General features: G+C 45.8%; 2 protein-coding genes and 1 non-coding gene across 4 annotated transcripts; 2 read left to right on the top strand and 1 right to left on the bottom strand.

The window, feature by feature from the left end:
* Positions 1-750: 750 nt before the first annotated feature.
* Positions 751-871, top strand: LOC143378406 (5S ribosomal RNA). Its single transcript, XR_013088265.1, has one exon. It is a non-coding gene; the product is annotated as a 5S ribosomal RNA (ribosomal RNA).
* A 679-nt stretch (positions 872-1,550) lies between these two features.
* Positions 1,551-6,215, top strand: Psa (puromycin-sensitive aminopeptidase). 2 transcript variants are annotated; one of them, XM_076814856.1, is made up of 4 exons: positions 1,551-1,859; positions 2,585-2,829; positions 2,934-3,081; positions 3,385-6,215. In XM_076814856.1, exons 1-4 carry the CDS (start codon positions 1,731-1,733, stop codon positions 5,461-5,463), a joined length of 2,601 nt encoding a protein of 866 aa, XP_076670971.1. In that variant the 5' UTR covers positions 1,551-1,730; the 3' UTR covers positions 5,464-6,215. The 2 variants fall into 2 exon arrangements, with proteins under 2 accessions (XP_076670971.1, XP_076670961.1); XM_076814846.1 differs by lacking the exon at positions 2,934-3,081 and adding an exon at positions 3,137-3,287 and having other exon boundaries at positions 1,554-1,859.
* Positions 6,216-8,385: 2,170 nt separating this feature from the next.
* On the bottom strand, positions 8,386-9,986 carry Emc (Basic helix-loop-helix domain-containing extra-macrochaetae). The gene is made up of 2 exons (XM_076815246.1): positions 9,497-9,986; positions 8,386-9,456 (listed from the first exon to the last, which is right to left on the bottom strand). The coding sequence occupies exon 1, from the start codon at positions 9,984-9,986 to the stop codon at positions 9,603-9,605; it is 384 nt and encodes a 127-aa protein (XP_076671361.1). The 3' UTR covers positions 8,386-9,456; positions 9,497-9,602.
* Between the last annotated feature and the right edge of the window lie 6,389 nt (positions 9,987-16,375).

Below are 16,375 nucleotides of genomic sequence, written 5' to 3'. Positions count from 1 at the left end.
GTTCAAACTCCCGCGCTGTCAAGACATTTTATTCTGGACTTTGTTCGTCCGGCTCCGGGCGTTTTCGGTTACTAACAATTAGAGATTTGCGAAAATGTTTGAAATTAGGGGATGACGTCTGTTGTGAAAGCAAGGATGATGTTATTTATTGCAAGGAAAACTTATTAATTCCGAGATATGAGGTTGGAATGTTTGATTGTCGCTATCATGTGTTTCGTAAGTTAAATGATTTTGTTTCTACGACAGTTCCGTTAGAATTCTTTAATATTTCAGTGAAGACTTCGTCTACGGAACTTATGAATTTCATGTATGAGACATGTTACTGAAAACAGTGTACAACGTTGAACAAAATACTTGATCACCCCACTCCTGCCTCCCGAGAGACGCTATGAGAAACCATGGACCTGAAAGACAATGCATAGTTTCGCGGGGTAAAGTGAAAGACGGAAGGGGAATCGACCTTGAGACTTTGAGATGGTCTACCGGTGGTGAGGACTATTCCTAAGAAATGTCTTACCCTTGATGGAGCACAGAAAATTTCACATTTAATAGTTTTTATTAAATATTTAGCTCAAAAAAGGAAGATATGGTTATGACATATAAATCTTCCACCATATATATACTCTATCCTTACTGTTCACTAATACAAATACATATACTTATCAGTATATTCTGGTAAGAATTTACATACTGTATATCTTTACAAAGCATGAATGTAGAAGTTTCTTCGACAAATGAAGTTGTATTCTCGCCAACGACCACACTATGCCTGAAAAACACCAGTTCTCGTCCGATCACTGAAGTTAAGCGGCATTGGGCGCGGTTAGTACTTGGATGGGTGACCGCTTGGGAATACCGCGTGTTGTTGGAAATTTTTTTTTCTTACCGCTTCGTTTTTGCTGTTATACTACATATTATTCACTGTATTATGCAATATTATATTTAATTACGATGTTTTGATTCAACCTGGACTGGGCGCGTAGGGACAAAGTCAATCTGTAATTCACAGATTAATTTAAAATTTGTGTAATTCAAGTGTGCAGTTTTAAAGTTTACCACAGCCTGACATAGATGACAGTACTAGTCGACCATACTAAGATGGCTGAATAACCTTGTCCTCGTGCTTCCCTCACAGCTGCACTCGCAGCAACTCTCTAGCAGGCAGCATCCATAACAGTCCATAAGTCCAGTTTTGCACCGCCCTTCTGATTCATGGTCCTAACAATTCATTTTGATTTAAACCACGTTGCGCAACTTCTATTTCTGCTCACTTTAAATCATTCCGACACGTGCACATGTGTACTCTTATTCCGCAAGTTTCAATGCAATCATTCATTCGATCAATAAAAGATTAGCCAAATGATCAATTGTAGACACTAAGACGATGTCAACTATCCCAAAATTGAATTCGAATTTAGCTAGACAAGAATATTAACGTTGAAATACGACCAACATAGGCAATTCGAAATTGAATGTTGCGCCTTTACATTTGTAGTGACATCAGAACACGTGATTCGCTCTTTTCTTCGCGAAAACAGTTCCATTTTAATTCGCGGACATTCGTTGCCCCGTGTGCATGCCTCGCGCATGCGTCTGCGATGCTTTCAGGCGTTTCGTGTTAGAGTGCATACTTTCGCGTTGTGAGTCGGCAAAAAGGGAAAGCTGAAAGACGGCTCTTAAGGTATTTTAGGTGTTTAAGATTTGTCCGTATCGCGATCCAACATCGAGCGATGTCGAGCACAGAGAAGCCACCGTTTCGCCGGCTGCCAACGGACGTTCTGCCCTACCATTATGATATTGTTTTATCTCCGAATCTCGAGACATTTATCTTCGACGGCAAGGAGAACGTGTATATCGACGTAAGTCGAATCAATTTAGACCGCTTGTTTAGGGTATTGACACGTCCGCAACTCCCTGACCCAGATACGGGTCAGTACAGGTTTTCACTCGCACCTCCCCTGACCCGTGTGCTATATGGGTCAGGACTAATCGCGTGGTTCAGAGCATGCAGTTGCTAGTATGCAACGTATGGACTGCTTTTTTATTGTAGTTAATCAAGTAATACGATTATTTTTCAACAGCTTTGTTTTTAAAAGAAACATTTCATTTTCGAAAGTGGACACCTTGTATTGTTCGCTTAGTCTTAGTCTACTCTTAACTGCCACTTTTTAACAAAGTCCAATACATTTGCGATACTTAGACTGCACGCTTAGAGATTCTGGCTGCAAGTGTGTTAGTTATTATTACTCTACACAAATATTAAAGACTAGAATATAGTAACTATAGGCATTGGCGGATTTAAGAAAAAAGGCCCAAGTGGTAAACGTTCTGAGGGACCCATTTTTTCGGGAAAATGAAGAGGTAGTTTACTAAAAGCGGGCTAAGGGTAGTAGTACTGAAAAAAGTATATTTCAGATAAAGTCTAAACTTTTTTAAGGATGGTGCCCTGGGGGGCCTTCTGGGCAAGGGCCTAGGCGCCAACTGCTCATCGGTCGTCCTGTTAAATCCACCACTGACTATAGGAGGAACATTTGTCATCGTTCAGTATGTAACACTATTAGTAATAATATACGAATGTTTACAGGTGGAGCAGTGTACAGACACTATTGTTATAAATTCACTGGATATAGATATAAAGAGTGTGGTTTTCAACGATAACGATGGAAAGACTATGCCGAGCAAGAAGATCGAAATCTCTGTACCTGAAGAAACAGTCACTTTGGTATTTCCAGAAAAGTTGCCACTGGGAAAGAGCGGATACTTGAGTTTGGACTTTGTGGGAGAAATTAACAATAAAATGAAGGGATTCTACAGAAGCAAATACACCGGGTACTACAGTTTTTATTTCACATAATATGACTGCGTATTGCACGTAGACAAAGAAAGTACACGCCTTTGTATTATGAAGCTATGGGTTCTAATTCATTTGGTAGACAGATTGGATGGAATGCTGTAACTTATTTATGCCCTACATCAGCACGTAGACTTTTTCCTTGCTGGGACGAACCAGTATTAAAAGCTGCTTTCACGATACAGCTTGTACTCCCTCGCGACTCGCCCCTTGTTGGCTTGTCGAACATGGTAAGCATCGGTCGAGCATCTCTGAACTAACGACAATTTTTACATATGCTTGCAGACCCGACGGGACCGTTAAGCACACAGCTGTAACTCAATTTGAGGCGACAGATGCTAGACGTTGTTTCCCATGCTGGGACGAACCAGCTCATAAAGCCACCTTTGATATTACCCTAAATGTACCATCGGGTCTTACAGCACTTTCCAATATGGTAAGCAGCGCCTAGTATCAGCAGTCTTTTCCATGAAATACAGATCGATGTAATAGTTGTGGAATTACAATAGAGAACGTTCGTTCATTTGTTTCAGCCTGTTAAAAGCAAGGAGACAAAGGGTTCAACGGATATATTGATATTCGAGAGGACACCGATCATGTCGACGTATTTGGTGGCAGTCGTCGTTGGTGAATTCGATTACGTGGAGGACACGTCCAGTGATGGTGTATTAGTACGAGTCTACACACCAAAGGCGAACACGGAACAAGGAAAATTCGCGTTGAAAATAGCAGCGAAGTTTTTACCTTATTACAAAAAATACTTCAGGATCGCCTATCCCCTGCCGAAAATCGATCTCATCGCGATCGCTGATTTCTCGTCGGGTGCTATGGAGAACTGGGGTCTAGTCACGTACCGCGAGACTTGCCTGCTAGTGGACGTGGAAAATACGTCCGTCCGACAGAAGCAGTGGATCGTGTTGGTGGTAGCGCACGAGCTGGCGCATCAGTGGTTCGGCAACCTTGTAACCATGGAATGGTGGACGCACCTGTGGCTGAACGAAGGGTACGCGTCGTTCATGGAATTCCTATGCGTCGCTCACATGTTCCCAGAGTACGACATTTGGACCCAATTCGTAATGGACATCTACATCAAAGCGTTAGAACTGGACGCTCTGAAGAACAGTCATCCGATCGAGGTGCCAGTCGGTCATCCTTCCGAGATTGACGAGATTTTCGATGACATTTCTTACAACAAAGGCGCCTGCGTTATACGAATGTTGCACTCTTACATCGGCGACGATGATTTCCGCAAAGGTATGAACCTCTACCTGAATAAGCACAGTTACGGGAACGCGGAGACAGGTGATCTTTGGGACGCTCTCGAAGAAGCTAGCAGCAAGAATGTACGTAGCGTGATGTCCACGTGGACCGAGCAGCAAGGTTTCCCTGTCGTTCAAGTTAAATACCGTCAAGAGGGCAACGACCGAGTCTTGTCGTTGTCCCAAGAAAGATTCCTGGCCGACGGCTCCGCGGACACCGGGAACAGTTTGTGGATGATACCAATCAGAGTGAGCACATCGAAGAATCCCGAGGAATGCGTGCTGAATGCGCTGCTGGACGAGAAATCGAGCGAGTTTGTGATTAAAGACGTGCCCGAGGACCATTGGGTGAAGGTCAACCCGGGGACGATTGGTTTCTACAGGACTCATTACAGTCCGGAGGCGCTGTCTTTGTTCTTACCCGCGGTCAAGGATCGCGCGTTGCCTCGTGTAGATAGACTGGGCCTTCTGGACGATTTATTCGCCATGGTTCAAGCTGGACACGCCTCCACCGTAGAAGTTCTTCAGCTGATGCAGGCGTTCCAGCACGAGGACAACTTCACGGTATGGTGCAGTATAGACAATAGCTTAATGAAACTCGAGACCCTCATCTCCCACCTGGACTTTCAAGAGTCCTTCAAGACGTTCGAGCGCAACTTGATGCGCGACATCGCCAACAAACTGGGTTGGGATCCTAATCCTAGCGAAAGCCATTGTGACAACCTCCTACGGTCCAGCATATTGGCCCGCATGGCGTCCCTGAACGACAAAGACACCATAGAGGAAGCGAAGAGGCGATTCGCGTTGCACATTTCTCACACAACGACACTGCCCGCTGATCTGCGAATCCCAGTCTACAGAGCTGTGCTCTCTGTCGGCGGCGCTGAAACGTACCAGACCATGCTGAGGCTCTATCGGGAAGCGGAGCTGCACGAGGAGAAGGACAGAATACTGAGATCCCTTGGGGAAATAAAAGACGAGGGTCTGTTGGCAGAAGTTCTCGAGTTCGCTATCAGCGACGAAGTCAGAGCTCAGGACGCGGTGTGCCCTATCATGTCCGTGTCGATGTCGTACAAGGGACGATTGCTGGCCTGGGAGTTTTTCAAGAAGCACTGGCAGACGTTCCGCGATCGTTACGAGGGCGGCTTCCTGATGTCGAGACTGGTGAAAGTAATAGTGGAGGATTTCGTCACCGAGGAGCAAGCCCAAGACGTCGAGAACTTCTTCAAGGAGCACCAGATGCCAGGAACCGAGAGGACGGTTCAGCAGAGCCTAGAGACAATCAGACTGAACGCGGCATGGCTGGCTAGAGATAAAGACTCTATCAAGGAATACCTGGCCGCGCACGTTTAGTATTAGCATGAAGAGCCACTTCATGCGTCGCGCAGAGTCACGTCTCGACTCTGCCTTGTTACAATGTCTGATGCAATGGAAAATGGAGAGGATGGTACCGCGTAACGCTGTCACAAGGGCGTGCTAACCCTTTCGGTGCTGAGATTTAAACGTAGCATACTCCGTGTGCGGAAAACGCTGGCCATATATCGTTAACCGTGTTCACTGGACGCCCATGAGCGTTCACCGCGCGCGTCGATCGACCGAGGTATTTGTTAGCGACACCAGCACCGAAAGGGTTACAAAAATTTCTGCGAGTGAGTTTAGACGCGGGAAGTACAGTTTCGTAGAACAGACGGGTCGTCAGAGGATTTGCATTTACGAGGAACGATGATTGGAGAAACACGATATATAAGTGTTCATTGTTCACTTGTGTTGAACATTCATTCGAGTGAATGCGTACGAAAGATACACTGTTTTATGGTGTCTATTGTATCACCTTGCCGATGGCATTTAAACGAAAAATATCACAGCATTCATTATTGGCATTTAGTTCCCCCCCGTGTCCCGTGATTTCACGGGCCGCGGGACGTTTATTTTTCGGAGTACTTCAGATTCGCGCACCTAGTGTTTATCTATATTGTATCATGAATAAAATGCAAAAGGGGCGAAAAAGCAGGGAAAAAAGGATAAGGCAAGTGTGTAGTCGCAGTACACATTTATATCACGTACCATTAATCGAGGAAATTGAAATAAATACATTTACGCTTGCATTGGAACGAGTACTTATAGAATACCTTGTCCACATTTAAGGAACGTATGTAAGTACAGTTACTATACTGCGACGACTACTTCAGCAGGAACTGCAGAAATCTGTTCTTTCGAAATGTCATACCACTCATTGTAAACGGTGTTTTAGGCACAAGATTAATTGGATAATGTACGTATTAGTGAACGTAGACTTGATTGTTCTCAAAGTCCACAGCTTTTTTTTTATAAGAAGAGGCAATCGAGCTGCAAATATCTAGCCATGAAACGAGCAGAGGCACTTAAGAAAAACAAGGAACCCGTTTGCAAGTAGAAGGATAAAAAGACGGATCCATGATGGTTAAGAAAAACCATAACTATTCCAAGTGAATCTCAGCGTTCCTTAAACTCGCAGATCCTTTCTTATACTTGGGATGTCTACAAAAATCTACTCCACTCTCAGGATTACTCTTGCAATTACAAAAACCAAGAGTTTCAATGAAAAAAGGTATGCCCTTTTCTCTTCCTTTCTCTTCACAGTTAACAGAACGTTTGAATTCTGAAGCATTTACATAATGTAGCCTCTGTTTCTAGCTAGCAAGGATCCCTGTACGTAAGGTCGTCGCGTCGGCCCCCTAGAATCGCGCGATTAAGATTCGCGAGGGCGACCATAAGTCACCGCGTATCCCGGGTAGAGGGACGCGCTGACAGTCGCGGAGTGCGTCGAGGCGGCCCTTATCCCCTTCGGATCGATCAGCCCTTTTAGCGTAGGAGAGTGTGCGCTGCACCGTCGTGAGTCAGCCTCCACTTTCGTTATTAGTGTATATAGTGTACCGTCGAGCGGCCGGCCAGCAGCCGTTCGCCTCCGTCGAGTATGGTTCGGCCACCCTCTCCTATCCATTCTTCTCTGTCCCTCCTTCTCGCTCCCCCATCCCTCTGTCCTTCGCTATGAATACGAAGCGAGCTCCGTCGAGTGGCCGCCGAAGGGACGAAAGCCAGTCGGATGGAATCAGTTCCCGTGGGTATCCCGTGAACCCGTGGTTCCCAGGAACGCGCACGCGACCCGGGGAGCAGGGTACACGATCAATACCGGCAACTTTGCGAACTCCTACACCCTGCGACACGATACATCGTCCGTGCCGTCGTCCGCCTAGGCCCTCGCCTTTGACGAGGACAACGCCACCGTGGACAGAGGGAGAAGGGGAGAGAAAGAGAGACTCCTCCCTCGCACGTGTGCGTGGATTATTACGTGCACGTGTGCCCATTTAACCCCACCCCGCGACACACCTCGTGGTAGGGTGCACAGATCTCAGGACAGTCGCGGATTTACCGCTTTCAGCGATGCAGGAAGCGAGGGAACGACCTGACAAGAAACTGATGCCGATGGTCTATCGTTAATTCGATCGCTGGCAATCGACCCCCTCCGTGCCCTTTACGAATTCGATCCAGTCTGTGGCGACGTTCGAGGGTATCACTCGCGCGGGTGGCGACGTTTTTCTAGCGAACAAGCTTTTGCGAGTAGAGGGAAATGGTGGTTGCGAGTTTTTGCTTGGAGCTGGTTTTTGTTTCAGTATAGGATCGACTGCGTGGGTTTTAAAGGAATCATATGCAAATACCTACCATCGTTGTAATTAGTAATTTGGATTGCAATGAACCATGAGTTTCTTATAAGGAGAAGAAGTTGAACGATTTAGTTTTATAAATAAATCTAATACGTTAAGACTTGGATTGTACGCTTTTCAAAGTGAATCTTTAGAATATCTAAGAAGGAAGTACACCTTGCCAAGCTACATTTTTACTTTCACTTGCCTTCGAATCGTCAAGCGAGCTACGAGTCGTCATTCCACTCGACTAAAAGCTACTTCCTAGTTTCTTCAACTGTCACTTTGCGAGAGACAGACTTCGTGCTCCACAGCATCGCGTTCATTGCCTTCTATGAGACGTTCCAACACCTCGGCCACTGAATGAATTCATGTATACAAAAGAAATCTTATTAGAAAATAGTTCCGCTCGCGTATGATCGCAGATATTTATTTTCTGTAAATATTCATAGTCTCCAAAATCCTGCGTACTCGCGTAGAGAAGCTGCCCCTAGGCGCCGAGTATTCGAAAAGACCCGCGCATTTTCGTGCGCGCAGGAATTCGCAATGGGGTCAGAGGTGATGATCGAACGAAAGAACAATATACACGCAGGTGTTAATCGTATGGACACAGTTTGCATTTATTTCGCGTGCGCGATCGTAATACGCCGGCGCGACAATATTACTTACAACTTTACAGCCTTTCAGTCTTCGCGAATATACAATAGTTACGGACAGAGAGATCTCTAAAATTATAATATGAAAAGCAATAACAACGGTAATAATCATGTAATAATAATTAATAATAATATAATATAATAATATAGCATCGACATTGCGATTAATATAATAATAATCGTAATACAAAGAATTCGCGTGTTTTATTATCTACATGGGGGGGGGGATGTTGAAAATAATACAGGCTCTCTGGTCGACGCGACAATAAACATGTTCCTGTTTCACGAGAAAAATAACGATAAGATCCATCCACGACCAGTTGGGCAGTATACGACGATTCTACCGTGGATCGCTAATTTAATTTCAGGTTGGGGTGCATTCTGGAACTTCAGCGCCACGAGAATTCAAGACAAGAAATACCACAAGAAACACATGTATGATTCTCTTCCAATTGATCGTGACGGCGGCTAAACAACGAAAGTGAAGATACAGAACATGAAATTGAAATGCGCCGAAATGAAATCTACGATTTCTCGAGGCGTGTTTACACAGAGCGGTGGCGATGCCAAGAGGAATCAATATGGAAAAGAAACATCGCGCGATCGTCGTCGATCTTACGATATTATGAGAGACGGTGTAAACGCGGTTAAAACAGGAATCGCAGAGAGGACATTGCAAGGATGATCGGGGAGGGAGGGATGAAAAGAACAGCGGACGCAGAAGTGAGCAGTCTATTACGATGATAGAGGTCGGTGCGAGGAATGCGGCGAGTTTTATGTACAGGTATTTACATCTTTCCTCGAAGAAAGAAGCTAGATCGGCCACGGTAAGGCCCGTTTTATCGTTCCTCTTCGTCCTCCATTCCTTTCAGGCGCGGATGCTCCCTCCGAACGCCCGAAGCCTTACTTCCTCGTGCTCCCAGCGGAGCTTCGCCTTCGTCGAGTCTTTCCCGGAAATCTGTACATTCGAGATAACAGCGGCCCTGGAGCGTCGGTGAAGAAGACCCGTGGTTCTCGATCGACTCCCCGAAGAGGAGTGTACTCCTCGAGCGGTCCTGGGCGACAAGCAGAAACGGCGATGGGTCGTTCCCGTCAGCCCAACGAGGACGAGCTCGCAGCGACCTGGACCTTACTGGAGCTGGCTCTCCGACACAGGTCACCGTTCCGCGACGAGACCCGTCATCGTGGTCGTCGTGGACGCGGTGGTCGTCGTTGGCGCCGCCGTCGTGGTGTTCAACAGTGGCTGAAGGGGCTGCCGCGTCGTCGTCTTCGTCACGCTGGACTCGTGATGCACGTTGGTCTCTTCGAGGGTGGTTTGCAGATCGCAGATGTACTCGATCACCCTTTGAATGACCTCGAGCTTCGAGAGCTTCCGCTTCCTCGGCATATCTGGCACCAAGGACCTGAGCTTCGTCAGGTAAGCAGCCACCTCTTCCGCCTCGAGATCGCGGCGAGTTCCATTGATCCCCAAACTACTGTGCAGGACACCGCGGCTCGGCGGCACTCTTCCGCCCACCGGGCTCACCACCATCGCCTTCATGTCGCGTGGATCTGTCTCGCACCCTGGGTAGACGCGTGCACTCGCTGATCGCTCCGGCTAAGTGGCGAGAAGTGCGGAAAATAGTATCGGCGTAGGTTGTAGATCAGAATTTGGCCGCGCACACCTTCTCTCGCGACTGTTGTCTGGCCGTCGTACGGCTGGTGCACGTACACGCACCCCCGCGTGTGTTTATCGATCGAACCAAACCCGCCCAAGTGAGCGCACGAAACAGAGCCGAGCCTGCTAGCTGCTTTCCAGTCCCTTAGGGCTGTCCGTGCACTCCGGTGTTCTCGGTTCACGAGGATTCCTGGCACGAACGTGACGCGCGCGCGCACACACACAGCGTACCGTCGTTTATTATCACGAGCTGGTTTCACTCGCGAGGACCATCTTTCGTAAAGATCCCTTGGCTAGCGGCGAGACGAGGAAAGTAGACTCTCGTCGGTTCACAGTGGACTGTAGAGACTAGTCTGTACGTTGCGCACGTTGCACTACAGGCGGATCGAAGTCAACTGGCCTCCGCCCCTCACCTGCGGGCTCTTATAGCGTCCCCCCACTCCGCGGCGGCTTGCTACCCCCGCGACGCCTCCACTTCTCCGCGCCGCGCAATCGCTGCCCGAATGGAATAGCGTTGGATTCGAATCGCTCGCGAAACGGATTCTTATCTGACCTATTTATAACGCGTATATACATTCGTAAATATTTACTCGCATCAAACTACTTCTTTTTTTTTTCTACCGGACGTACACTTCGATGTTCACGATCGATGATAGTGCAAATGGTGGTGATAATCTTCTTCGTGCGGTGTCAGAATGCGCGAGTGCGATGCTGATTAAAAAGGAAAGAAGTTAGGGGCATAAAGTACTTGTAAAAATAGATAAAAACGACCAGTCGATATAATAGCAGGAACATACAGCTCTCTTTGAAGAGTAACGCCGGCAAAATGTTACATATTCTCTTGAATTCCTTCACAACTCTGCTTCGGCTTGTTACGAACAAGCAATAATTTATTCAAAGTAATAAGAGCAAAGTTTCTTCTTCTTTTCTTCCAAATTAATCTACTTTCCCAACTAAACACCCCCAAAGATTCTTCGATCCTTTAGGCCCAATCTTTCCTAAAAACAACACGCAAGCCACTACCGGGCAGCGGCTATTCTATACCCAAGAAATGACCCCAATCGCGTCTATACTGCTCTTACATATTCTCAATTCGCAGAGGCAAACCAGCTACACACATCGCAAATTACAAGCACATCAGGCCGACCGAAGCTGCCGCTGAGAATTCCAGACGCGCCCCGTGCGTCCCACCCTCGTGGCTGTAACTTGTTCCAGCGAGATCGCTCGGGTCGAAGCCGACCGTAGTCGGGGGTGTTTGACGACCATGGGACCAGAGGCGTCGGCGGGACAAGCCGGGCGTGGAAGAGAAGGGCGACGCCGCGGCGAACCACCGTAGTCGCCTGGGGAGGGGGCGAGCAGGGCGGAGGGTTCGGCGGGGGACGGTGTGTGCGTGAAGGGTTCGCGGCGCGGGTGGAGAGGAGAGAGAAGGGAGACACGACCATTGTTGAACGTCCGGCGGCGCCAGCCACTAGCCATCACGGCTACCACTACCGACGCGCGTCGTCTCACTACCACCACCCCGGTGACGGCAACCACCGACGTCCTCATGGTTCACGGGCTCGGCACCGTGCACCCGCCAACCTGTACAGTGTACACCATGATTCCGGCTACGGTTCTCCGCTCCTCTCTACGCGCGCGTACGTGTGCGTGCACGCGTGTGTACGCGATCCGCCGCGGTGCCAACGCCGTCGCGTCGTCCCGAGACTCTTGCCTTCTTGACTCGCGTGCTCGCGCGTATATACTCGCACACGCCGAGGGCCGCGTCGCTCTCTGTCCGTTGTTCGTTAGCCAGATAGCGCGCCTGCTCCGTTCGCCGTGACTCTGGTTACTCGCCGGCGTCTCGATACCCGGTCGGGACGGGAATCCAGCCGCGATGTCCGGCGCTACGGGCGCAGAACAGTCGAGGGAGTCCCTTTATTATGCGGGGCTTTGGAACGAGTCCCCTGGGATAGCCCGGGCGAAATTGCGCCGGCTGCACGGGGAACGGAGTCGAGGTGGCGAGGGATTTGTGCTAGGTCGAATAGGGATCACTTTGCTGGGACTGTTTTTTTTTCTTCGTTTTTTTTTTTCTTCGTGGTTGGTTTGTCTTCATTAATGGAACGTCAGCTGGTGTTGATGTTGGAAGGATGAAGAGCGGAGGGTGCACCATTGGCGCTCTTGCGCTAATCTTGGTGATTGGATTCTGATGAAATGATAGGATGATTCTGCTGAATTTCTGGTTTTTCTATGAATTCTTATGAGTTACTGTAAAGATTAAATTGTTGTTAAAAGTTGTGCTATATTTTTCATGATTTTTTTCAGATTTTTCTCTTCCGCTGCGACATCGAGTCAGAATATATACTCACCTGCTTAATGAGGGTTGCGATTCTGAAATTATTACTCGACTAAATACTAGTGGCGCTGGATTCTTTCGCAGAGACATATACCGCGGTGTAGGGAAAGGTAAAAAGGGTCATTCCACGCGAAATCGGACACTTTTCGGAGTAACGTTTCGGATTTTGGTGCAACTTGGATATGTTGTGGTCTTTAGGGGTATATAAACATATCTCGAAGGATTTTTCGAAATGTCAAAAATTGTGGATGTTACAGCTCTTTGAAATATAGTGTTTACTATTTTTCCAAAAATTCACTGTTGAACTAATAAACTGATAAAAATGACCTTTTGGGTGCTTACAGTGCAGGTATAAGAGTACCTAATAAAAATTATGTCACTTAATAAAAACGAATATTTGACCATTTATTTAGTAATTGTTCTAAACAAATGCAATTTTATAGTTGAAGGCACCTTTTTAAAAATTTGGAAAAAATAGGAGGATAAAGCCCTGTTTTTCCTCTTTATGGACATGTTTTAAAAACGTGGACGTTTTAAAATTGGCCAAATGAAAATTAATTGAATGTAACGCTGCGTCAAATCACACCGGCTCGACTGGTTGTTCGGGCCGTCCGGTATTCGCAGCGGCCAAGCGGCTATACCTGCCACTTTTATATAGGGTATTAATGAGGACCGCTGCAAGGTTTAATACCGTTAATAGTTACTGGAAACTCACTCTCTGTCGATGGCACTTATTGTTTGAAACTATTTTTTCCAAATTTTTAAAAGGGTGCCTTCAACTATAAAATTGCATTTGCTTAGAACAATTACTAAATAAATGGTCAAATATTCGTTTTTATTAAGTGAAATAATTTTTATTAGCTACTCTTATATCTGCACTGTAAGCACCCAAAAGGTGATTTTTATCAGTTTATTAGTTCAACAGTTATAATTTTTGGAAAAATAGTAATCACTATATTTCAAAGAGCTGTAACATCCACAATTTTTGACATTTCGAAAAATCCTTCGAGGTATGTTTATATACCCCTAAAGACTACAACATATCCAAGTTGCACCTAAATCCGAAATGTTACTCCGAAAAGTGTCCGACTTCGCGTGGAATGACCCGAAACCGAGGTACAGATAGAAGATCCCGAGGTAAGCGTGTTATCCGACACCGTCGAAAGATCTCCCGCGGGAGTACCGTAAAGGTGGCTTTTCGTTGCGACCGCTGTCCAAAGAAGGAGGTGGTCGAATATTGTTGTGGGACGCTGCTTCTTTACTATCCGTATAAACGTCCGTTTCGATACGTTTAAACCTTTAAACGGGCGACAACGGCGGGGGGCAGGGGAGAAGCTGTTTCATCGGATAAAATGGTAGAGGCATGTTTTATAGAATCCCGGGGCGCACTTACGCTCGAGAGGAGTGCATACGTGGCTAGAGTGCCGAGCGGAGAACGTAGAGATGCGAGTGTGATAATCGAAAATGCAAAGCATAACGGGGCGCGCCTCATTGCGCGCGAAATCCCGTCGCGATAAAGATTTTAGATACGGGGAATAGCTGCTGGCCGAGATGGAAACGCAGGTTTTTCGCGTTCTCGGCCAGGCGAAGGCGTGAAGTAAGCGATCCAGAGGAAGAAGGTGTGTAACGGGAAACACGGAGCACATATGTAATTCATGAACGCTTGCTAATCGAGGAATTGCGACAAATGGAGGAGCTTGCAAGTTGTATTTGGAATATTTCAGTCGCGTATCTTTTTACGTTTTTTTTATTCAAAGGAGAATCACAGAAATTTATTAATTTTTCACCTGGCTGGCGACGAAAGTTTTTTTACAAAATATGTTCTCACAGGTCTTACGGAGTTCGAAATGCATAATTATTTACCCTGCAGGCGATGGGAAAGTTATAAATAATAAGGGAATATTGAAAATTTTATTTTTTCGAAAATTGTTTCCGACAGATGTATAGACCTTCAGAAACGGTACAACATTTATTTCAATGTTTTTTTTCGATATCTTTTGTAATTGACGAGTTACAAGCGCATAAGTAAAGGAATAGGTAAGTGAGGAGAAAGAAATGCAACTCGAATCTCCACGCTGGTGTATCTACTCGGTTATTATGGCATTACACAATAAAACATTAACGCAAACGGTGTTTCTTAACATTATTATTATTTTTCTGACAAATATCGCGTATTATTGGGAATATTTTTACTAACGACGACATTCCGAACTTTACGCTTATTTTTTTATATCGTTCCCATCGTCTCCAGGGTAAACAAGTATGCATTTCGGATTTCTTAAGACCTGCAGAAACATATGCTGCAAAAAACTCGTTGCCAGCCAGGTCCAAAATTAACCTTTCTACCATTCTCCTTTAAGGGGCTGTTTCGGTCTAGAGCCCATAAGAATAGGTGATCTTTAGGAATTAATTAAAAGAAAATTACTACATATAATTTAATGGGACTTTTTGCATTGAAATAAGGATGCCTTAAACTATAGAAATAATTTTTTTGTTTTATAATTAATCATTTCAGACGGCACTGGGGAGTCGTTAAAGTCAAGGCGTCAAAAAATTGATAAAAATCGGTGGGACCTGTATCCCCAAAAATTATTATCCGATTCGACTGAAACCTTTTTTATTTTGAAGAATATACTTCTGGCTAGGGGAGAAACCAGAACAAATTACAAAAATGACAATTTTTTAGAAAATAACGGCATTTGAAGTTTGAAATCACTTTTTCCCTATAATTTTCTTCCTTTCAACGCCCTTAAAAGTTATAAATTTTTAATTTTTTTAAATTTTATTGGTCAGTCCATGAGCCAGAAGTATATTCTTCAAAATAAAAAAAGTTTCAGTCGAATCGGTTAATAACTTTTGAAAATACAAGTCCCACCGTTTTGAGAACACTGTTTCGAGAAAAACGCGTTTAAAGTTTTACGCGAGTGCCGAGTGGTCGGGTGTTACCCACGCATTTGCCGCTACTGAAATGCCTGTTACTTCGGGAATTTTTACGAATTTAAAAAATCCTCTTAAGCACGTATTCCTAGAAGGATGAGCATTCGAAAAATGAAATAAAATAAAAAAAAACGATTCTTAGACCGGAGGAAGAAATTAATGCTGCTTAAAATGGTGCAAGAATTGTATATAAAAGAGAAAACAAGTTATGCGATACAACGATCCTTCCTTTGAATGCAGAAGATCGAATGGCACAATCGCAGACAAGAATCAACGTCACAGTGACGAACGTAATGTAGCTCCAATGGGAGCACGGCCTCCCACAAAACTCAAAGTGTTTGTCGACGTGGACGGACATCGTTAAAGATTCCATGGAAAATTACAGGGAATAAAATCGAACGAAACGCCCGTGAGACTCGGGCACTTGCGCGGTTACATACCTGAGCAACCGGATCTCATTGACTTCTTGACCTTCGGCTTGAAGAAATGGAGTTCCCTTGACCTGGGAATAAATAAACTGACGAAACCGCTGCCCCGTGGCAGTATCACTGGCCCGACGCTTATTTATACTTCGGCCCGTATCACTGCTCTATTACAGCTGCTAAGCAAACGTATTAAGCGCTACTCGGTAATTGGAACTCGATATACCCACGCTGTTCCCTTTTATCTGTCGTCGTTACGGGGTCGCGCTGGATACCGGTTACATACTCCCGGCGACCAGGAATACCTTCAGCCTCCTTAATTCCGTTAATTAATCGTCAAATCGATCACCCTCGCTGCTTCTATCTCGCTCTTTCCCTATCAATTACGTTGTACACCAAATGAAGCCTTAATGCATCTGGAGGTTGCCCATCATTTAGTATTACTCGAGTTCAATTAATAAAAGAAACGTCGACTCCAGGATTTACACCGAGCCGGATAGACGAGCTGCTATTTCCTCACCCCTTTTTTTGCTCGCAAGTTTTACGCGACACTGGTGACGCTCCAGAGTTAATTACCGTCG

The sequence above is a fragment of the Andrena cerasifolii genome, chromosome 1, assembly GCF_050908995.1.
Source record: "Andrena cerasifolii isolate SP2316 chromosome 1, iyAndCera1_principal, whole genome shotgun sequence".
Lineage (NCBI taxonomy): Eukaryota > Metazoa > Arthropoda > Insecta > Hymenoptera > Andrenidae > Andrena > Andrena cerasifolii.
This window is presented reverse-complemented; position numbering and strand designations above follow the sequence as displayed.

Coding starts and splice junctions, on each gene's coding strand:
- Emc (XM_076815246.1), bottom strand. CDS start 9,986: ATGAAGGCGATGGTGGTGAGCCCGGTGGGCGGAAGAGTGCCGCCGAGC.
- Psa (XM_076814846.1), top strand. CDS start 1,731: ATGTCGAGCACAGAGAAGCCACCGTTTCGCCGGCTGCCAACGGACGTT. Junction 1,860..2,584: donor AGGAGAACGTGTATATCGAC/GTAAGTCGAATC, acceptor GAATGTTTACAG/GTGGAGCAGTGTACAGACAC. Junction 2,830..3,136: donor TACAGAAGCAAATACACCGG/GTACTACAGTTT, acceptor ATATGCTTGCAG/ACCCGACGGGACCGTTAAGC.